This window comes from Chelonoidis abingdonii, chromosome 3 (assembly GCF_003597395.2).
Source record: "Chelonoidis abingdonii isolate Lonesome George chromosome 3, CheloAbing_2.0, whole genome shotgun sequence".
Classification (NCBI taxonomy): domain Eukaryota; kingdom Metazoa; phylum Chordata; order Testudines; family Testudinidae; genus Chelonoidis; species Chelonoidis abingdonii.
The window spans coordinates 195,438,335-195,462,474 of record NC_133771.1 but is presented as its reverse complement, the minus strand read 5'-3'; the positions used below and the strand labels follow the sequence as shown (position 1 = coordinate 195,462,474).

The window sequence follows — 24,140 nt, the reverse complement described above, 5'->3', positions numbered from 1 at the left end:
TAAAATCTGACATTTTTGCATGAGTCAAACATCTGAGTAAAAATTGAATAGTTATTAATAACATAACCCCACAAGTCAAAGCAAACAGAACTCAATGCTTTGATTCTCAATCATATATATGTGTAATTTTTTTATTATTATTAGACCGGCTCTAATTCAGACAGAGAGCCTTAAGAGTCTTTTTGCACTATGTTGCATCTTCTTACAATGCTCACAAACAACATACTGTGTGACAGCAACACAAACTATCACTAAAACAAATCCTTTCACAGCAGCAATTACTTAAAGCAGCAGTCCTCAAACTGTGGGTTGGGACCCACTTTGAACAAGGTCGCCAGGGCTGGCTTAGGCTTGCTGGGGCCTGGGGCTGAAGCCTGAGCCCCACTGCCCAGGGCCAAAGCCAAAGCCCAAGAGTTTCATCCCTGGGTGGCAGTGTTCAGGTTGCAGGCCCCCTACCTGGGATTGAAGCCCTTGAGCTTCAGGTTTGGCCCCCCTGCCCAGAACCATGGGGCTCCCTCCCCTCCCACCAGGGCTCAGGCAGGCTTAGGTTTCGGTCCCACCTCTGGGGCTCAAGTAATTTTTGTTGTCAGAAGGGGGTCGTGGTGCAATGAAGTTTGAGAACCCTTGACCTAAAGGAAACCTTTAGAAGAATTAGATACATTGCAACCATCAAGTCCTTTGCTTCCTAGAGCTGGACTTGATGGTTGCAAAAATGAAGTAACTTTTGTCGTCTTGTTGAAGATTTTTAGAATCATAATAGTTAAATATGGAAAAGTTATCTCCCTGACAAAGAAGAAAAGATTTACTTACAGTATATTACTAAGTTTTTGTTCAGCCTAGTTTTAAAACTCCCAAGGTGATATTAGTCCTTATGTTATATCAAGTTCAATGGGTAATTTCCCCCCAAGTCAGTTTGTCACAACTACTTGAACACTGTATAGTTCTTACAGGACTTGATTCACCAAAGCACTTAAACATGTGCTAAACTATAAGCATGTCCTAAAATCCTATTAACTTCAACGGGACTTAATCAAACACTTAACTTTACTGCATTGTGCCCAAAAAGCAGTGGTTCTCAAACTTTCGTACTGGTGACCCCTTTCACATAGCAAGCCTCTGAGTGCCCCCCTAATAAATTAAAAAACACTTTTTTATATATTTAACACCATTATAAATGCTGGAGGCAAAGTAGGGTTTGGGGTGGAGGCTGACAGCTTGCAACCCCTGAAGTAGTAACCTCATGACCCTCTGAGGGGTCCCAACCCCAAGTTTGAGAACCCCTTCCATAAAGCATAAATTAAACCATTTGACTGTAAATTGAGTAGAGGAAAATACTGTATAATATCTCAAATTTCTGTATTGGAAATGAGAGAAGATGTTGCTATGGGGTAGTGATGGTGGATGTGGGAGTGGGGAGTAATTTGCAGATGAATTGAAGCTCAGCAGTTTCTCTTTGAAAGAGACACCATCAGCTCAGGGTTGAACAAAGACTGTGAATGGCTTGCCAACTACAGAACCAGTTTCTCCTCTCTTGGTTTTCTCACCTCAACTGCTAGAACAGGGCCTCATCCTCCCTGATTGAACTAACCTCATTATCTCTAGCTTGCTTGCTAGCACATATATATATATATATATACACACACACACACACACCTGCCCCTGGAAATTTCCACTACATTCATCTGACGAAGTGGGTATTCACCCACGAAAGCTCATGATCCAAAACGTCTGTTAGTCTATAAGGTGCCACAGGATTCTCTGCTGCTTTTACAGATTCAGACTAACATGGCTACCCCTCTGATATTTAAACTATTGTTGTATGTAAAGTAAATAAGATTTTTAACATGTTTAAGAAGTTTCTTTTAAAATTAAAATAAAATGCAGAGCGCCCCTGATGGGTGGCCAGGACCCAGGCAGTGTGAGTGCCACTGAAAATCAGCTCGCGTGCTGCCTTCTGCACGTGTGCCATAGGTTGCCCACCCCTGCACTAGACTGGGAGTGAGCTACCTTCAATACCTGACTTTGCAACAGCCCTCACGAGTGACCTTGAAAAATCACCCAATCTCTGTCCTAATCCTAAAACTGTGTCTCAACTGTCCATTAGAAAAATGGGAATACTATTACTCCCCACTCCCACACACTTGCTCTTTGTTTTGTCCATTTAGATTGTAATGTCCTGGAGACAGTGACTTCCTCTTCGTTGGCACAGAGCCTAGCACAATGGAGCCTCAAGGAGCTACTGTAATATAACTAATCAAAAAACTTTAGGAGCTATCCTTTCCTAATCTACGCAGGAGCCAGGAACATTTCACTCTCCCAAGTGCACCTGCTACCCCTGCGTGCTACTGGTGCCAAAGAGGTAGTGAGGGCTTAGCAAGAGCCTGTCTAGCCCAGACTGCAGAGCTGGACTGCCGCGGGGGAAACGGGAATGCACTGCTAGTTTGCTATGCCCTACTGAGGGGCGGACAGCCCTGGCTCTGCACTGCAGGCAGCGTGCGGCCCCGGCCATGCACTGCTGCGGAATCGCTGACTAAACGGGGGCAATGGCTGAGTTTCACTGCCTGGCCAGGGCTCTCCCTCTCACCAGCCCTGCTCAGCTCCCCGGAGCCCACGGGTCCAGCTGAGGCGCACTGAAGGCTCCCGGGAGGGATCTGAGGACATTGGCTCCGCCGGAGGGAGCGCAGGGCACGCACAAGCTCTGAACTCCTTGCCTGGGTCTTACCCGCAGGGCGAGAGTCCGGCCTAAAGCCCAACACGGTTGGCGGCACTTCCCACTGCCTTGCATCAGGGCTCGGCTCAGCCCTACAGCGCGGTCCTGGGCGGCAGCGACAAATCTATCGCCCGCCCCCGACCATGGCCACATCCCCCACCCGCCCCTACTTTCCTCAAGCGCCGTACAGACCACTTTGCCCAGCCAGAGCCCGCCGGCTCCCCGCGGCAGAGGTAGGGCGCATGCGCGTAACCCGTGAAGAGGCGGGTTTTGCCGTGGCGCGTCGGATTCGATTCGAACAGGAGCCTGCGCCGCTAGCCCGCGCGCGGGTCTGGAGATGGCGGGTTCCGGGGCGCTTCTGCGCCAGTGCCCGCTGCTCCTGCCTCAGAACCGCGAGGGGAGCGTCTACGAGGGGTTCGTCACCGTGCAGGTACCGGCAGCGCCGCCCGAAGGGAGTGTCGCCCCCCCTAGTGAGCGGGCGGGGGGTTGTGAGGAAGTCCCCCCCAGTGACCGGGCGGGGTCAGTGCCCTACGATAGACTTCGTTAGAAAATCTGGTCACTTTTTCTTCCTCTGCAGGTCTCTTACTTGACATGAGTAAACACTGACGTGTGACACTGATTACATACAACATACTGTAAATGCACAAAGAAAAGGAACATTGTGTCCCTTCTCTTCCTCCCATCGCCTCTCCCACCACCCCCAATATCTTTTCTATCTGAATAGCCTAAGTAGGGGTTTATATTTCTGGAATCGATGAAATCTGTAGCCAGTAATGTGACTTCCAAATTGACCATGTCCCTTTTAAAGTTAGTTATGTCTTGCTACCTTTCTGTACTTTAATGAAACAGTGTATCATAGTTATTTGACCTTTGAAAAGGTCAGAATTACATTTGCTTCTTTCTTGGGGGAAGAGGAGGACATTTAAGAGTAATAAAATTCAGAGTTGTAATATATGGTGAAAGTTAAGGTTATGAGGTACATTTTTTTGTTTCTCTATATTTTGAAATCACTATAAGGCAAGTATCAGAGGGGTAGCTGTGTTAGTCTGGATCTGTAAAAGCAAAGGGTCCTGTGACACCTTATAGACTAACAGATATATTGAAGCATGAGTTTTCGGGCATGACTGCCCACTTCATGGGATGCATGTAGTGGAAATTTCCAGAGCCAGGTGTGTGTATATATATGTATATATGCAAGCAAGAATCAGGCTGGAGATAACGAGGTTAGTTCAGTCAGGGTGGATGAAGCCCTCTTCTAGCAGGTGAGGTGTGAACTCCTAGGGAGGAGAAACTGCTTTTGTAGTTGGCTAGCCATTCACAGTCTTTGTTTAATCCTGATCTGATGGTGTCAAATTTGCAGATGAACTGAAGCTCATCAGTTTCTCTTTGAAGTCTGGTCCTGAAGTTTTTTTGCTGCAGGATGGCGGCCACCTTAAGGTCTGCTATAGTGTGGCCAGGGAGGTTGAAGTGTTGCCATTCCTAATATCTGATTGTATCCATTTATTCTTTTCCATAGAGACTGTCCAGTTTGGCCGATGTACATAGCAGAGGGGCATTGCTGGCCTATGATGGCGTATATTACATGGTGGACGTGCAGGTGAATGAACCGGTGATGGTGTGGCTGATCTGGTTAGGTCCTGTGATGGTGTCGCTGATGTAAATATGTGGGCAGAGTTGCATCGAGGTTTGCAACTAGGACCTTAACCAGATCAGCCAGCACATCGTTATCTCCAGCCTGATTCTTGCTTGCATATATATACCTGCCTCTGGAAATTTCCACTACATGCATCTGACGAAGTGGGTATTCACCCACAAAAGCTCATACTCCAATACATCTGTTAGTCTATAAGGTGCCACAGGACTCCTTGCCACTATAAGGCTGTGTCTTTGGGATGTCCATTCCTTGGAGCAAAATTTGTGTATATAATTTTTAAAAAAAATGTGGGCATGTTTTTTTCCCAAACATTATTTATATCTTTGCTGATGTTATGGCTGATCTGCTGGTGTCTTAAACAAGCTTCTCTAATTGCTTATCTACCATAGAAACTGCACTGGTTTAACTGTAGGTCTGATACAACCCTTTATTCCAGCCAGTGTGACTTTGTAGATTGGACTTAAATCTTAATGACAAACTAAGATTTTCAGATGACCTGTAATTATCCTTTTATAAAACATGAGCTTACATTAGTGTTTTGCAGTGAATTCTACAGTAGCAAGGGGAAAGGAGAAATTCAGCATGGCAGTGTGTGGGTTTTTTTTGTTTTGTTTTAATCTTGGCTTTGTTCCAGATCTTCAGTGATGTCATTACTGTGCAAATTTTCTAGTAGTTGCTTTCTTTCAAATGCATATTATTATTTATTAAGTAGATTTTATTTTTTTATGTTTAAGGTAAAATAAATCCTGATTATTTCAAAGACAGTGTTGTGTGTTTAACCTCAATCGCACTGAAGTGACTACTTAGATGCATAAAACTAAACCTGACAGTGTAAGTCTTTATAGGCTGGGCTTCTACAGCTTGCAAAACTGTGTATTTACACACACACTTACATACACTCTTGCACACACACATGATTCCCTACAAACTCGTTCCATTTTCCCATGAAGCTGTGTGTTAGCTGGGATATCTCAGAGTGCATCAGCTATTAGTTCATAACTGGGGGGGATCTAAAACAAAAATAAAAGCTAAAATTTTAAAATAGCTTGCATGTTAGACGCCTTTCATTTTTTACTGTTTGGAGTCTTTGGTGTGTAACTAATTGTAGAATTAACTTAAGAGTTGTAGGTTGCTTTTAAAAACAAAAATAAGGTATCATGTAAGAATTTTGTAAGAGCTTGCATTTCTCTTAGTGTACCTGTTTTGTTCAACATCTTTATTAATGATCTGGATGATGGGATTAATTGCATCCTCAGCAAGTTTGCAGATGACACTAAGCTGGGGGGGAAAGGTACATACGCTGCAGGGTAGGGATAGGGTTCAGGGTGATCTAGACAAATTGGAGGATTGTGCCAAAAGAAATCTCATGAGGTTCAACAAGGACAAGTGCAGAGAGTCCTGTGCTTTAGGAAGGAAGAATCCCATGCATCGCTACAGGCTGGGGGCCGAATGGCTGAGCAGCAGTTCTGCAGAAAAGGACCTGGGAATTACAGTGGATGAGAAACTGGATATGAGTCAGCAGTGTGCCCTCGTTGCCAAGAAGGCCAATGACATATTGGGCTGTATTAGTAGAAGCATTGCCAGCAGATTGAGGGAAGTGATTATTCCCCTCTATTTGGCACTGGTAAGGCCACACCTGGAGTATTGCGTCCAGTTTTGGTCCCCCTACTACAGAAAGAATGTGGACAAATTGGAGAGAATCCAGCAGAGGGCAATGAAAATGAGGGCGCTGGAGCACATTACTTATGAGGAGAGGCTGAGGGAACTGGGGTTATTTAGTCTGCAGAAGAGAAGAATGAGCGGGGATTTGATAGCTGCCTTCAACTGCCTGAAGGGGGTTTCCAAAGAGGATGGAGCTCGGCTGTTTTCAGTGGAGGTAGATGACAGAACAAGACGCAGTGGTCTCAAGTTACAGTGGGGGAGGTCTAGGTTGGATGTTAGGAAACACTATTTCACTAAGAGGGTGATGAGGCACTGGAATGGGTTACCTGGGGGTGGGGGTGGAATCTCTTTCCTTAGAGGTTCTAATGCCTGGCTGTGATGATTTAGTTGGTGTTTGGTCCTGCTTTGAGCAGGGTATTGGACTAGATGACCTCCTGAGGTCAATTCCAACCCTATTATTCTATGATTCTGTGTCTATACTGCAGTTTTGCAGCCTGAGCTCCAGGATCCTGAGTCAGCTAACCTCAGCCAACCACAGGTGTCTAATTGCAGTGAAGACCTACCCTAAAAGTCTTCACTCTGGTGAATTGAGAAAGTTTCAGAGATCTCTTACCTAGAGATTTTCTTCCTCTATTAATTTTGTTCATCTAAAAGATAACATGCTGTACTGTATGATTAAAGAAGCAATGTTCGGAATAATGCAGTCTCTGCTGCAGAAAAAATTCCATATAAAAAGTTTATTCCTCCATTTTTCTCATAGCAGCTTCCCTTTGAGTTGTTTCTGTATTTTCTCTATTTGATACATCTGCAAACTTGCATTTTAATTAAACACTTATTTTCTAGGATAGAGACTTCCATATAAGGATACTGTTACCATCAGATTTTCAGCTTAAAAATGCAAGGTGAGGTAATATTTCATGATAAATACACTTACATTTGTTCTGACTTACAGTGGGGATGTATGAGTATGGGTGCATATGAATACTAGTGTCACAGAGTAGCTGGCCTCAGGCTTCTTTTGCTCATTGTCTGATAGCTCATTGTCTGTGAAATTTCTATCCAAATAGTACTGTTTTCATTGAGTTGTAAAGGGTGTTTAAGAATGGTGACGATTTAATATTCATATTATTGTAGTGTCCAGAAGCCCAAATAGGTTGCATGCCCTTTGTTTTAGGAGTTATACAAATATATCCAAGTAATAGACACACAGAGCATACAATGTAAGATGAAAAGTCTTTTCAACCATGTTGCTTTGATCAATATTGCAGTTAATATTCTTCCCTGAAGATTAGTAAAATAGGAAAATAATTTAACTTTCATGAGATTACAATGCAATAACTAATTAGCTCTTGTGAGCTATTAATGTTTGTTTTTTATATATATACTTTTGTCATCATCTTCAATATCCCTACTAAACTGTGTGGCAGTTAACTCTGACATTTTCAGAGTTTTTTTTTTTTTTTGTTGTTAATTCTAGTATCTGTTACGGAGACATATTAACTTGTAAGAATTATGTTGTTGTTTTCAACCTAGAATAGAGACTAGCTTATAGGTAAATGTCTACTTATTAATTTTTAAAGAACTTTGGCTAGAGAAAGTGTCATTTAAAAATATAAGTAACTCATCTTAGTATAAAAAATTCAAAGTTGGGAAATATTTTTTTTCTTGTTTTTCTGGGAGGTGGGCGAGAGAACTTTGTAAATTGTAAGATGGACTTTTGTTTTATATGCTGTTTCCTTGTTTAAAGATAACTGTAATCAATATAAAACTATGAAAATTGTATTTCTAGGATATACTGTAGCTGGCGTCTAAAGAAGGTATTGCATGGGTATCACCAGATTGTGAAACAGGTATATTATTCTTATAAAATCATTGTGAGCTTGAAAAAATATGAATATTAAATTTGAAAAGCATTTACTCATCCTCACCATCCTAAAAGTATTTAAAAAAAATTCCATTAACTGTACAGTAAAGATGTATTGTTTTGCGGTGCTTGGGGAATTATAACTTACCCCGAAGAGTGATAAGTGAAGTCTTGTAAAAAACTTTTTAATTTTCCTGCAGACCAGTCTTTGAAGACTATTAAAATGAACGAGTGCTTTCTACTATTTTTAAAAAGCTCACAACTGAAAACAATTTATGCTGTTGTCTTTTTCATCTTTTTTTTCTCGTGGTCTTCATTACTAATTGTACTTAATATAAAAAGAGAGTTTAGAAGATCTGTCAGTAACAGGAGGGTGTTAATTTGGTTATATAGTTGCTTGTGAAGTCTGAACTTATCCTTATGGGCCCTATCTGGAAGAATAGCGGGCAGTCCACAGAAACCCTGTGGGGGCCATGCTGGCTACAAAATTATAATGGCTACTTTCATTTCCAAGATGGTATTGCCCATTCAGTTCTGGTAAATGTCTAAACTACGGACCTTACAGTGGTATAGCTGTACCGCTGCAGCTGCACCGCTGTAAGGTCTCCCGTGTAGCTGCTCTGTGCCCATAGGAGAGAGCTCTCCTGCCAGCATAATTAAACCAACCTCAACAAGAAGCATTAGCTATGTCGGTGGAAGATGCTTTTGACAGTGAAACTTTTTTCGATCAAAGAGTGGGTTTTTTCACGCCTGTTGCAGACAAAAGTTTTGCCGAAAAATGTGCTAATATAGCCATAGCGTCAGCTAGCTAACATAACTACCTATTACAGCCTGCTCTTTAGGAGCAGAGTTTGACTTATCACCCAGAAGAATGAAATTGGGGACTTGGAAACTAGAAATGCACTGACACACCCAAATGTGGGAGAGTGGGGTTTAAATTTAATTTTAGTCACCGAGGGAAGATTTTTAAATGGGCTCTGAATCACGAAGGGCTAGTCTACCATGGCAACACTAACATGCTGCCATGGCAGCGCTTTAATGTGTCTTGTGTGGTCACGACACAGCTCTCCCAGCACTCTTAAAAAAAACACCTCAACGAGGGGCGTAACTCCCAGTGCTGGGAGGGCAGCTCCCAGTGCTGGGGCACTGTTTACACTGTAACTTTACAGTGCTGCAACTTGCTGTGCTCGGGGGGGTGTTTTTTCACACCCCTGAACGAGAAAGTTGCAGTGCGGTTAATTGCCAGTGTAAACAAGTCTGAAGACTACAGTTAAATTAGATGAAAAAAAGTACATAACTTATTCAGCAAAATTTCATACATTGAAATCGGTTTGTTCTATTTTTTAACTGAAATATAGTTTAAATCTGTTGCATTTCCCCCCATTTTACATTATCTTTGATTTATTACAATATCAGAAAATGGATAATGAAACTAAAATTGTTACTGAAACATACTGGATGGAGGAAATTAATTGACAACGTTTTCTCCCCAGAGATTGCAACACTGTTCTGATCTGGTCAGTTTTATGGTGGAGCTTAAAACTATTCTGGTGAGTAATATATCCCAAGGAGACATTCAAGTGGTCTTAATTTTCACTTTCTCATTACTTACCTTTTTTAAGAAAGCTATGAATGAATTTGTTAGCTTTTTAAAGTTTAAAATGAACCTTATTAGAATATTTCAATTTTAGGACTATAGACAGCTAGTTACTATTTATGTAGTAATTATGATATTTGGCATTAGTTCTTATTCATTGGACTACTTGGAGTGTTCCAGAAGTAATAACCCAGCACTCCAGCAAGTGGCCCTGTTATATTAAGCATCATATAGAAGGTACTTCCCTGATTCTGTTTTTATCTCAGGTTTTGGTTTGTGTGGATGATACTCATCTTATAACCATGTAAAGGGATCATTCTCTTAATATCGTCTTCACAGGAGTTTTTTTACATTTATAAACAAACAACTTAAAAACCCCATCATACATGTGTTCCGTGTAGTGTGATTTGGGTACACAATTCAAAATATAGTTCTGTCCTATTTGAGGTAGGACTGAACCATGCTTAACTAAATTTTAAACAAGTCTACTGACTGACTGTGTTATGGGGTTTTTTACAGTGTAGATACACCCTTTGGGAGAGTTGGCAGCTGTCCTACACTACACTCTTTTCCCCTCCCGCCCCCCCCCACTCCCCCCGAATCTTCCTATTGTTGCTACTGCTAAGGCCTTGTCTACACTACACAGTTTTGTCTGCAAAAGCAGCTTTTGTTGACAAAACAGTGGAGGTATACACACTACAATATGCGTCCCGCTGGCAAGACTCTCTTACTTTGCCGACAAAATAAAACCACCTTGTTGAGAGGCGTAGAGCTTTTTTCAGCAAAGTTATATCAACAAAGCGTCAGTGTGGACACTGCATTTGTTAGGTTGTCATAACTGGCCTCTGGGAGATATCACACAATGCCCACCATGACTGCTCTGCTCACTGTTTTGAACTCTGCTGCCCTACATCCAGCTACGCAGGCATGCGTCCCTCCCCTTTCAAAGCCTCAGGAAGTTTTGAAATTCCTTAGCATGGAGAGGTCACAAAACTACTGCCCAGATGAGCTCCCAAAGCAAACACACTCCTGCCTGGACTACAGGGGAGCGGGTGGATCTCCTTGGTCTGTGGGGAGAGGAGGCTGTGGTGGGAGAACTTGGATGGGAATCACGGTATCAGAACTTTAACGCAGAATCCAGCTCTCCCCAGCATTAGGATTGCAGTGACAGACAGGCAGGGCGGGCTGCTGCTCGGGAGTGGGAGTAGAGAGACTGCTGTGCTGTTCAGGGTTGGGGAGGGAGGTGGGGGCTGATGTCAGGGTGTCCCCTTCCCCCCACCAGTATGCCAGTCTCTGCTGAGCTGGGGTGGGAGACCAGGGGATATCAGCTGTCTGTGCATCAACTTCTGCCTCAGGATTGGTTGCTTCTGGCTGCTGTCTGAACTTAAAGGCAGCATGCTGAACAACTCACTGTCCCCCCGACACACATTTCCCATACACCAGGGATTCCGAAACTTTTCAGCGTCATTCCTCCCTTTACTCCTGTCCGTGCCCCCTGGCCAGGGCTAGGAGTAGGGCTGCAGCTCCTGGGGTGGAGGTGGGGGAGGAGAAGGAGGACACATGGACAGGAATACAGGGGCTGCAGCTGGGGCAAGCCTGGGCCAGGAGTGGGGCTGTGGCTGAGGGCGAGGCCACACCTGGTGCTGAAGCTGGGGACTGGCCCGGGAGCCAGGGCCACGGCTGATGCAGAGCTGGGAGTGGAGAGGGACTGGATGGCGTTTCCTTCCCTACCCTGCCGGGGGGACTAGCCCAGGCCTGGCCGTGTCTCTCAATGTTCCTCTGTGCTCCACACTTTGAGGACCTCTGCCCTACACACACATACACACTCACTCCCTGTCACACACACACACTTCTGTCTTCCCCCCACACTTCTGTGGATATCTTGTGTTAGTGTTCAGCAATGTCATTTTGGTCATATTACCGAGTGCTACTTTAAAAGTGATGTAAAATGTGTTACTTTTCAGGCATACAGAGCAGTCATTGCAAGGTTCATAGCATAGTGCAGACAAACAATGCCAGGCTCAGCATACTACAGCAACACACATTTCTGTGGCTCAGTATTAATATGCTCCTTCAAGGCATCCCCCAGCCAAATAGTCCCCTCATTGGGATGCTCTTGTAGCCTTGTGTTTATAATGCATAGCACAATACTGAAGAGCAGTGCAGGATCCATGCTTTCTGACAGATGGCTAGGTTGCAGGTTACCAGGGCAGACGAAAAGCAGCTGGTAATGTAGTAGGATGCCTATGGAATGATGGGATTGAGACCCTGTACCTGCCCCTGTGAGGCGTTGCAAACCCTTCTCAAAGCACCCTGCAGCCAGACTGGACATGCAACAGCGGTTTAATTACAGCGGTGGCTGTATGTCGGCATAACGCATTGGCAAAACTCTTTTTAGTGTAGACAAAGCCTAATGCTACTAATCCACTGATGGTAGCAGCAGCAGAAATACTACCTTAGATGTGGGTCAAGCAATTTAACATCAGTGTTGTGGCTGATCAATGACATGGAGGTTTAAAGATGCTGGTGACTGCTGGCACCTTGTTTACACCAGTACTTCCACCAGTGATGCTGCACTAGTGGTAGCAAGGATGGAAAATTAAGGAAATAAGTCTAGTGTAGAGAAAATTTTGTTCTTTGCCATGGCTAGAGCACAATTCCTTATAGTCTCATAGACTTTAAGGTCAGAAGGGACCTATATGATCATCTAGTCTGACCTCCTGCACAAAGCAGGCCACAGAATCCTGCCTATCCTCTTCTATAACAAACTGCTAACCTATGTCTGAGTTATTGAAGTCTTCAAATTGTGGTTTGAAGACCTCAAGCTGCAGAGAATCCACCAGCAAGTGACCCATGCCCCATGCTGCAGAGGAAGGCGAAAAACCTCCAGGGCCTCTGCCAATCTGCCCTGGAGGAAAATTCCTTCCCGACCCCAAATATGGCGATCAGCTAAACCCTGAGCATGTGGGCAAGACTCACCAGCCAGCACTCAGGAAAGAATTCTCTGCAGTAACTCAGATCCCATCCATCTAACATCCCATCACAGACCACTGGGCATACTTACCTGCTGATAATCAAAGATCAATTGCCAAAATTAAGCTATCCATCATACCATCCCTTCCATAAACTTATCAAGCTTAGTCTTAAAGCCAGATATGTCTTTTGCCCCCACTACTCCCCTTGGAAGGCTGTTCCAGAACTTCACTCCTCTAATGGTTAGAAACCTTCGTCTAATTTCAAGTCTAAACTTCCTAGTGTCCAGTTTATACCCATTTGTTCTTGTGTCTACATTGGTACTAAGCTTAAATAATTCCTCTCCCTCCCTAATATTAATCCCTCTGATATATTTATAAAGAGCAAGCATATCCCCCCCTCAACCTTCTTTTGGTTAGGCTAAACAAGCCAAGCTCTTTGAGTCTCCTTTCATAGGACAGGTTTTCCATTCCTCAGATCATCCTAGTAGCCCGTCTCTGAACCTGTTCCAGTTTGAATTCATCCTTCTTAAACATGGGAGACCAGAACTGCACACAGTATTCCAGATGAGGTCTCACCAGTGCCTTATATAATGGTACTAACACCTCCTTATCTTTGCTGGAAATACCTCGCCTGATGCATCCTAAAACCGCATTAGCTTTTTTAACGGCCATATCACATTGGCGGCTCATAGTCATCCTGTGATCAACCAATACTCCAAGGTCCTTTCTCCTCCTCTGTTGCTTCCAACTGATGTGTCCCAATTTATAACTAAAATTCTTATTATTAATCCCTAAGTGCATGACCTTGCACTTTTCACTATTAAATTTCATCCTATTACTATTACTCCAGTTTACAAGGTCATCCAGATCTTCCTGTATGATATCCCGGTCCTTCTCTGTGTTAGCAATACTCCCAGCTTTGTGTCATCCGCAAATTTATTAGCGCATTCCCGCTTTTTGTGCCAAGGTCAGTAATAAAAAGGTTAAATAAGATTGGTCCCAAAACTGATTCTTGAGGAACTCCACTAGTAACCTCCTTCCAGCCTGGCAGTTCACCCTTCAGTACGACCCGTTGTAATCTCCCCTTTAACCAGTTCCTTATCCACTTTTCAATTTTCATATTGATCCCCATCTTTTCTAATTTAACTAATAATTCCCCATGTGGAACCGTGTCAAATGCCTTACTGAAATCGAGGTAAACTAGATCTACTGCATTTCCTTTGTCTAAATAATCTGTCACCTTCTCAAAGAAGGAGATCAGGTTGGTTTGGCACGATCTACCTTTTGTAAAACCATGTTGTAATTTGTCCTAATTACCATTAACCTTATCATGGTTATAAACCTATTTGGTCAAAATAGATTTATAACAGGCAGGACACTTGCATTTATGCATATTACTTAAACATGGGTAACAATTGTAGTGCACACTGAGCCTTAGCGCACATATAATCAGAATTGTTTGATAATGCAAAATTAAACTCTAGAGTGTACATTGGGTTGTCTGTATCTCTCGAATGAAAACAAATACTCTGCAAACTTGTTAAGTTTGGTAATAAAGAACACCATGTAGTCAACAGACAAATGGCTCAACTCTTTGTCTACGCTGGAAGGTAAGTGGACAGTAGTTATACATCTTTGTGAGAAGAAGACTGACAAGAAATATAGCAGAATCTCAAACAAATGGTTCATCTGACTTTTCTGAAACAATAGTAAACAGATTTTACAGGATAGTGTGTACATAAAGCAGATATAGTTGAGGAGAGTAAATGCTGAAGATTCTGCCATCATATTATCCAGATTAGAACAATATGTAAAAGTCATTTCACAATTCTGAATAAAAGTATCTGCCCCTCACCACGCATTAATATACTGGAATTAGCAGATCAGATAAATTAACTCCAAGAAATAGATACTATACTATGTCTGCAAGTGAAACATTTATTATTCAAAATGGAAATCTAATAGGCCTCTAGCTTATTTAGAAAGGTTCAGTTTTGTGTCATACACAGTTTTGATGGAGAAAATAACTACTGGAGACAACAGAAAACAAAGGGACAATAAAATCTGATGTCATGAATTGTTTAATGCTGTTGTGATTGATATAAACATAGTTACAAATTTAATAACAGTTTGTTTTAACATACACTGATCACATGGGAAGTATTTATATATAAAATGGGCAGAATAGAATATTTTTCAGCCCATGTTTAGGTGTTCTTTCTTTTATGCTGGATTAATTCACTTAACATGAAATTAAGATGGAGAGAGCAATGCTTGAAAAATTGAGGTTAAATGATATCCTGTAAAGATTTGATTTCTTGAATCAAGTATTCTAAAATACTTTTGGGGTCTTCTTTGTGTGTCTGAGGATTGGCTATACGAATCTGCTCCATTTTCATCAAAGTAAAGTAACCCTAATTTCCGAAGCAATGTGTTCAGTGGCATTTATTGCTTATCCAAGACATAGCAGAGTTTTTAGCCAAGGCGATGATGAGGGAGGACTGTGAGTGTGTTGTGTGAGAAAACAAGTGTTGTGGTAACTGGGAAAAATTGTTCACAAAGAAATTCTGAAGGGCAGTTGACAGTTTGAGCACTGTTTTTGCACATTGCTGTATTACTTAATTGTACTCTCTCAGTCTTTACCTGGCTGGACAACAGGGCAACTGTATCCCATTTCTTTCTACTCTATAAAAGATCTGTTGCACTTGTGTGAAACAGAGCAAAATGCTAACGAATCTGTTTCATGAATATTCTGTAGATTGGCTCAGCAGACTCTTCTTTCATCCAAAGTAATAACTTTAATTGAGAATATTGCAAGAAAATATGTGGAAATACTAACCAGAATTTATTATGTGGAACCCTGTTCTTTAAAGGCTTCCACTGGTTTTATTTTATACTTCTTTGGGAAAAATCTCTTTGATGTCGATGTTGTGTTTCTGTTATTTTATTAGTAAATTACTATTTTTAATGGAAAATATGTCCTTGAGCATCTCAGAATTTTTCTTCATGATGCTAACATTTCATTTATTCTAGCTAATAATGAATTTTATACAGAATCTATATTTACTTTAAATATAATCTACTAGCTAATGTTCTGTCTGGAAACAAATAAGGAGGACCTTGTTTGTTACATGATTCTCCACCCCTTTTTGCAAAATTGTGCTCCAGCATTTGTTTTAATTTTGAAGTTTCTAGCTCTTATTACAAAGAGACATCTAAAATAGAAATAGATGCAAACTGCTGCTAAATCCAGGATTCTTGCTGCACACTTTCGTTTTAGGTTGCTACGGAGTACACTGGGGTATGCTAATAAACACTACCTGTAAGGCTTTTTGGGAAGTCTTTGATAGTATTTTGAAGAAGACGTTTATTAACCAACTTAGAGCCAGAGTGAAAGAGTTATAAGACAATCTCCTAACTAATGGGCAGTTTTCCTGAGAAAATATGGCATTGTTGACTGAAGTCTTTGATCACAGCTTTTCATCCACAATTGCTTTATTGAATGTCTAATTAATGGCTTGAAAATCCCCGCCATATGACTAAGACATTTATTCCAAATTGGCATAGTATCTCTCTGCCAAAAAAACAAAACCTGGGACTCATTGCACATTTGCAGTAGGAGTATTTTTTCCATTTGATAGGGATAGGGACATTTGTTCTTTCATTTCCCCCAATTCACCATTTAGTCGTCTTCATTTGAGTGGATCCTTTGTGTCTTTCTAACTGAGGTCTGTTAAAGTTAACTAGTGATACTAGTGGTGCCTTTAATAAAACTTTTTTGTTTCACTCTGAACTGAAGAGAGTTTGGGTACAATATATAGGCATTGCAACAAACAATTGAGAAGATGAACAATTTCTTTTACAGAAACTTCACCTGGTGCATTCATAACTTTCCTGACGGGTGCTGCTTTCTGTACAAATCTATTCTAAAACTTGATTGCCTTGCTCTTCCTTTGAACTGGGCTCTTTCTGCCTGTCCTATAGCCAATTCCCATTCATGATAAAGGCCTCAGTTATGTTTTCACATCTGCACTAATCCCACCTCTTTCCCCATCACCTCTCTTTCCTGGATTCTCATTTCAGCCCCTGACTACTTTCATACTTTGTGAGTGGGATTACCTGTCTTCCTGAGAGGAGAGTCAATGAACACCTCCAATCAGTGGTTTTAGATTGGAAATATACCTCCAATTTTATTGTTCTTTAAAATCATTTAACATTATTTTAAACATGTTTCTAGGAAATGAGTATCACTGTGCATGAACACAGTATGGAACATATGGCCTGATTTTTCTATGGCCCTAGACTTCATTGTCAAGGGAGATGGCTTACTAGGACATTGGGGGCAAGCACTTGACCAGCTTTTCCTCAGCTTCATCCCCAAGGACGACATGGTATTAAAATCAGGAAATGGAATAGGTTTGGATTTCAATATAAAGCCTTATGTACTAAGTTGTAAAGAAGACAGGGAGGATTTCATAGAGAAGTAAGGACTTGCCTTTGCTTTGGAGCCCAGGAGGCAGCTGTGTGCTTAACAGAACCTTTTACTTTTAAGTGAAGTGTTCTTTCAATCAAGATGCCTGACTTCAAATTTATTAACTTTTTAAAAAACCACACCTGATATTTACATGTGAAGACTGCAATGTCAACATCTGTTAAAAAAAATGGTTTGATCATCATCATCTGAAGCATTTTACCAAACTGCTTCTTTGTCTGCTTCATCTGGAGGCCGAAACCAAAAGCAAATGTAATGTACAGTTAATTTTACTTAAACTTACAATTTTAAAATTCATTCAAAAATATTATCACTGAACAGATGCAAAAATACTGAAATTGTGTGCTATTTATAATGAGATGTTTTAATATTCTTTTAAACAGGAAGCTGCTTTAAAGAATGCACAAGAGCTGCATACACCCCCACCTCCAGAATACTACTCATACCTTGTCAGAGATATAGAAACATTGGGCTGGAATAAGTATGTTTGGTTTTCAATACTTAATAGAGGTTATCTTTAGAATATGTACTGCAAAGTATCTTTGGTCAGTTAATTTAGTCTGTACAGGTCAAACAGTTTGGTAGTGAGAACATCAGTCTACTGCTTTTGCTTTTCTGAAACTGTTATATGAACCAAAAGGCCTATCACACTATTAAAAAAAAAAAAAAAATGACCTGAAGGGTAAGATGCTACATATTACTACAAAGAAATCAATTTTTATGTGTGCTATAAACTGTCAGCATAGACAATATTTTTAATACAACAACTTCTTTCTGCTTTTCTCTCCTACTTTTTCCCTGTGTTGTATATCATTTGATTCTGACACTTTTTTCATTAAATAGTGAAAGATAAGTGATGTCACCATATCTGAGTTACATGTAGTAGGTAAAGCTACTGTTGCACCAGCAAATGGGTTTATCCTTTCATAAAAGCCTAGATGACACACAGTTTTTCTAAGAAACTAGCACATAAAAGTACATTACACTGTCTGAGGGATGAATCTGACTCCTCCTTTGCAGCCTTAAGGGGCTTCTCTGCAGGGAAGCATTGTGGCTCACTGTGTAAAAGAGGAAGTGTGTGAATTTAGGGAGCCTGCTCGAGGCTGCAAACTGTCTGGGTCTATTCCAGCTCTTTCTGAGCACTGTGTGTGGCAGATGTTCATATTGCTGTGACAGCATGGCAGCTCATTGGCAGGAATGATGGGGAACTCATAGAAGGGAATCAACACCAGAGAATTTGGTCTCTCCATGAACAACTATTGTATATCGGTTCTCTGGAGATGAGGTTGGTCAAGTAGCATCCTATAAGGTCTTCATTCAGCAGGCAATCAAGCCACCATTTAATATAACATTTTTAATGTAAGTATGTCTCCGGACAGGGAGACAGCTGGGTATGCTTTCTGTGTGAAGAAAGTTCTACAAGTGGGGGAGTGGGCTCTAACCCATGAGATGTTCCTGCTTACTGCATATATAGAAACAAAGATGAAAGGATACAAGAACAAATGGATATAAACTGGTAATCAACAAGTTTAGGCTTGAAATTAGACAAAGGTTTCTAACCATCAGAAGAGTAAAGTCTTGGAACAGCCTTCTAAGGGGAGCAGTGGGGAGTTAAAAACCTAACTGGCTTCAAGACAACTTGGTAAATTTATGGAAAGGGATGTCTGATGAGACCCTCTACAATGGCATGTGGCCCATCTGTGCTAGTAACAAATATCTCCAACAGCTGAAGATGGGACTTTAGATGGGAAGGGGCTCTGAGTTACTATGAGAATTTTTTTCCCAGGTGTGTCTGGTGGGTCTTGCTGACATGCTCAGGGTCCAAATGACCGCCATACTTGGAGTTGGGAAGAAATTTCCTCCCAGGTCAGATTGACAGATACCCTGGAGTTTTCTCAACTTCCTCTGCAGCATGGGGCATGGTCAGTTTCAGGTTTAAACTAGAGTAAATGATAGATTCTTTCTAACTTGACTTCCTTAAATCATAATTTGAGGACTTCAGTAATGCAGCCAGAGGTTATAGGTCTAATGCAGGAGTGGGTGGGTGAGGGTCTGTGGCCTGCAGTGTGCAGGAGATCAGACTATATGATCATGACGGTCCTTTCTGGCCTTAAAGTCTGTGAATCTAATAGCATGTAGACCACTTTAGATATCAGGGCTCTCAAGTTTATAAAGAAATCAATATTCCAGGTGGAAATACTGAAATCCATCATTACAGCGTTCTCATCCCAAAATTTCAAAATATGAAACTAAATCTTCTGAAAATCTATGGATGATATGATTGGGGAGAGTCGTACAGAGATTTTAGTTTCTGCTACACCAAGAAGCATATTCTATACAAAGTACTCTCCTCTTGGGCTTGTAACTTACCCATGGGTATTTGCAAATTCCATTCATCCCTCTAGCAGTCTGCTTGGGCCTAATTTTTAGGTCCTAAGCAGACCCAGACCCAAGAGGATTGAGTTATTTTCTAACTCGATCCCAGCCCTTCCCACTGAACTTGAGTCAGTGCTGCCAGCTCCTGCCCATGGGATTAATGCGGTGGCGGCTGCATGTGCCAGTGGCTGTACCCTGCTGTTGCTGTCCACTGCATCCTTCTGTGGACTCAGAGGCACTGGAACTCAGTGGCATACTCACTCTGCATCGTGCACAGCCCAGCAAGCTGGCAGCTGTCAGCAGGAGAAAAGCATGTCACTGTACCAATGTCATAGGAAGGAGGAGAGCTGAGCTAACTCAAGCCTGAAAGTGTCTGGTGGTTTTCCCACTCAACATTTGTAATCAGGTCCCATCAGGTTTGGGTCAGGTTGCAGGGCTCCACATTCCTCCCTTCAAGTGGAAAGGAGATGTGCATCCATGTCTGGTTACCTTCTCAATTTGTTATGCAGACCTGGGAGGTATATCTTAAAAATGTTCAGAAGCATGGCTCTGAGTGAACAACTGGAAAGAACAATTACAGCTTTCACGTAAGTTAAAGTTATTGTCCAAGACAGCTTTCATTTTGGAGGAGAGATGTAAAAAGATAGCGTTTGATTTGCCAAACATTACATACCTCTCCTAAGATAAAATCTGACTCAGCTCTTGGGATAACGGTCTTAGGTAAATACCAAGTAAAATTTTTGCTTCACTTCTGGCCAGGAATGGCAGAAAATCAGTATTTAAAGATCTTGGTCCAGATACAGTACTCGTATCTCTCAGTGAACTCATTCTTAATATTATTTAACAGCTACCTGATATCAGGTCTAGAAATACTGGTGATCATTGTAGATACTGTACCCCATATATGGGAACATATTTGAAATCCTATAAGACTTGAAGGCAGTGTCATCCAAGGAGGAGATATGGAGCATAAGCTGTCTCATGTTATGGCCCATGAAGTTTGTTAGTTAATTCAAGCAAATGCTTTTGCAGAAAAATGGTGTGTATCCTCTGGCAATATATAGATTCCTGTCATGCTTTTGATCTGTGTGCTATGAGTTCAAATGCCATCTCTCAGCTTCACGTTTGGTATGCTCTCAGTGAAACATCAGTTACACATTCTAACAAATCTGGTCGTTCTGTAAAATAAAAGGGTTTCCATCCCCCAGCGTCACTGAGATGGGGTGTATTAACCCCACATCAGTGAGGCAAGGGTTAAGGAGCTGCTCTGTATGCATGAAGCCGTACCCCCTTGCCTCTGCTGGGCATGCTTTCAGTGGTGGGAGCATTCAAAAGGGAGCAGTTTAGCTCAGTCTGGGCTGACCAAGGAGGAGAGCAGTTGGGTGCAGCTGCATCCTGCTGAGACTCCAGACAGTTGGGACTGAGCCTCCTAGCCAAGCCACTGGAATCCCATCAACCACAAGAGCTGAGGATGACAACTCGCTGTCACCAGAGGGAAGGGGCTCTGGAGACAAACCATGGAGGAAGCCAGGGGGAGGGATCCCAAGACTGATCCATGGTGCCAACGGAGTTACAGGGATAGGAAGTGACCTGCTGGCGTGAGTAAAGGTACCAGACCCTAGGCCACCTATATGGTCTTCTGCTTTGCAGGGTCCTGTGTTCGAACTCAGTGGAGTAGGGTGGGCCCACACACATTGGGACTATACCTGCTATGCAGAGCGCTCCTTGTATCTCACCATTGGGTGATGCTACTGTGGATCATAGTCAATAAGCAGAGTGGCCTTTGATTATCACCATTGGAAATGCTACTCTGGACTACATCTGCTAGGCAGAGTGGCCATGAACATTCATCAGTAGGTAGTACTGTCAGCTTGGGGCACCCAGGCAGCTCCCAACAGTCACCACACTCTTCATATGATAGGGAGTGGTGTTGTTGTCTTTCTGTATGAATCCAAATATACCGAGGAAGTAAAATGCATGTGAGATATTTACAGAACCTATGAAGGAACAAAGGTGTATATAGGAGAGGCATTCAAAACCTCAGATAGAACTCCTCTAACTAAAATGCACTATATGAAAAGAGCAGTGATTTTTGTGGGTGAAGAAATAACACACATCTTATGAGGCAGTCTCTAAGGCTGCTACAGGGCCTTTCATCTACACTTCTCAAACACTATACAATAAAACTTCAGAGTTGTGAACGCCAGAGTTACAAACTGACCGTCAATCACACCTCATTTGTAACCAGAAGCATGCAATCCAGCAGCAGCAGAGTCCAAAACATAACCAAACTAAATGTGGTACAGTACTGTGTTAAATATAAACTACTTCAAAAAAAATAAAATAAAAGATTTGACCAAGTAAGGAAACTGTTTCTGTGCTTAATTTAAATTAAGATGGTTAAAAGCTGCATTTTATTCTGTATAGTAATGTTTCAAAGCCAATATTCAGTTGTAAACTTCTGAAAAAACAACCAAAACGTTTTGTTAAGAATTACGAACATTTCAGAATTACGAACAACCTCCATTCCTGAGGTGTTCGTCACTCAGAGGTTCTACTGTAGAATCAATATCATCATTCTTACTGATGCAGAGTTAGTAGAAGGATGTTATCGAACAGAGTTCCCAGCAATACCTAAGTTCCTTTTCAATTCTACAAGGGTAGGTTGAATCCTCTCTCTTCTCCTAGGGATGAATTACTGTTTTTTACATCCCATTTTAAGACTCCCTGACATAGAGAACACTGAGAGGGAAAATTCTACTTACTGTGGATTTTCATTCTAGGACATTCCATGTCAGACACTCTCACCCTCCCTCCCTGCATTACATCCAAGGTATTTTTTTCCCCTTGCTGTTCACTTGTTAAGTACACCTCCACTCCGATATAACGCTGTCCTCAAGAGCCAAAAAATCTTACTGTGTTGTAGGTGAAACCGCGTTATATCGAACTTGCTTTGATCCGCCGGAGTGCACAGCCTTGCCCCCCGGAGTGCTGCTTTACCGAATTCATGTTATATTGGGCGGCGTTATATCAGGGTAGAGGTGTAGTTTGAAAGGGAAGAGGATGTTCCTCCAGGAAATCTCTAAATTTTATGTCAAGGATCTGCTGCAAATGGTTTGAGTTGAATACTCTTTTATATGGTGTTTTTTCAGCTTTGGGACCTATTGTTCTGGAGAGTTCTTCCTGAGGGGAGTTCCTAAATCCAGGCTCAGAGCAAACATTGGGCCTGCTCCAGTTGCCGCTGAGATGGGTAATGCTCACCTTGGAAACTGTCTGACATGAAGGGTCCTAGAATGAATATTCACTTAAAACAGAATTTTCCCTTTCTGTTGTTGTACCTAAATAGATAGTCTGTGGAAATTTAAAAACACTAATGTCAAATATTTCTAGAAAGATATACCCAATAACAATTGGTCAAATTTTGTATCAGCTTCAACTTCCGGATAGAAATAAAATGTAGCCCTATGTAGGCCACATTGCAGTAGTTTAGTTTGGAATTAACAAGGCAAGGTTTGGTTTTGAGGAAAAACTGGCACAACCTTCTGGCTATGGCTGCTATGTTCTCTTCTGGTAGCATCAACCAGACTCTTAAATTCTGCACCTTCCCCTGTGATGCTACTTGAACCCCTGAAGTAGATGAAGTGATATCATCTCTACCATCTCTTACATTTGTTTTCATCACCACTTATGTGGGGGGGGGGGGGGGGNGGGGGGGGGGGAGGGACAAAGAGGCCATACTTGCACAATGGGGGACTCTATCCTGGGAAGCAGTGACTCTGAAAAAGATTTAGGGATCATGGTGGATAATCAGCTGAACATGAGTTCCCACGGCAATGCTGTAGCCAATAGGGCTAATGTAGTCCTTGAATGCATAAACGGGTATATTGAGTAGGAGTAGAGAGGTTATTTTATCTCTCCATTTGGCACTGGTATGACTGCTGCTGGAATACTGTGCCCACTTCTGGTGTCTAGAATTTAAGAAGGGTGTTGCTAAATTGGAGAGGGTTCAGAGAAGAGCCACGAGAATTACTAAAGGATTAGGAAACATGCCTTATAGTGATAGAATTAAGAAACTCAATCTCTTTAGTTTAACAAAGTGAAGGTTAAGGGGTGATTGCAACCAACTCTGTAAGTACCAACATGGGGAACAAATAATTAATAATGGGCTATTCAATCTAGCAGAGAGAGAGCTACCACGACCCAGTGGCTGAAAGTTGAAACTACAAATTTGGACATGGAACAGGGCTTAAATTTTTAACAGTGAGACTAATTAACCACTGGAACAATTTACCAAGGATCATGATGGATCCTTCATCATGGACAATTTTTAAATCAGGATTGGATGTTTTTCTAAAAGATACGTTCTAGGAATTGTATTGGGGGAGCTCTATGGCATGTGTCATTCAGAAGGTCAGACTAGATGAACACAGTGGTCAAGTCTCTCTTTGAAATCTATGAATCTATCAACATCCTCTCAGATTTCTCCAGACTGTGTTTCAACCAGCTAATTAACTCTTCTCCATGTCCTGATGTCTTTCAAACACTGGGCAAGGCAATTGACTGCTGTGGGTGGATGAAGTGATAGAGACCAAGGTGGGAGTCATCAGCATAGCAAAGGCACCACAACCCCCCATCTCCTGACTAATTCTCCAAACTTCCCTAAATTCACATTGGATGGGAGAGTGACAAGATGGAAACCTGCAGAACCCCACATGAGAGCTCCGTCAGAGAGAGAGAGAGAGAGAGAACAGCTATCTAATAGAAAAGAACAGAGCCATCCAAAAAACAGCTCCAGCCTATTCTAATCTGC

General features: G+C 41.8%; 1 protein-coding gene across 1 annotated transcript in view; it reads left to right on the top strand.

Moving 5' to 3' along the window:
• The first annotated feature begins 2,983 nt into the window (after nt 1-2,983).
• Nucleotides 2,984-24,140, top strand: part of FANCL (FA complementation group L) — a 74,406-nt gene continuing 53,249 nt past the window's right edge. The window contains exons 1-5 of the mRNA XM_032792666.2: nt 2,984-3,140; nt 6,870-6,928; nt 7,816-7,876; nt 9,384-9,440; nt 17,338-17,435. Of these exons, the coding sequence (XP_032648557.1) occupies nt 3,048-3,140; nt 6,870-6,928; nt 7,816-7,876; nt 9,384-9,440; nt 17,338-17,435 (368 nt within the window). The 5' untranslated portion in view covers nt 2,984-3,047. The remainder of the gene's footprint in view (nt 3,141-6,869; nt 6,929-7,815; nt 7,877-9,383; nt 9,441-17,337; nt 17,436-24,140) is intronic.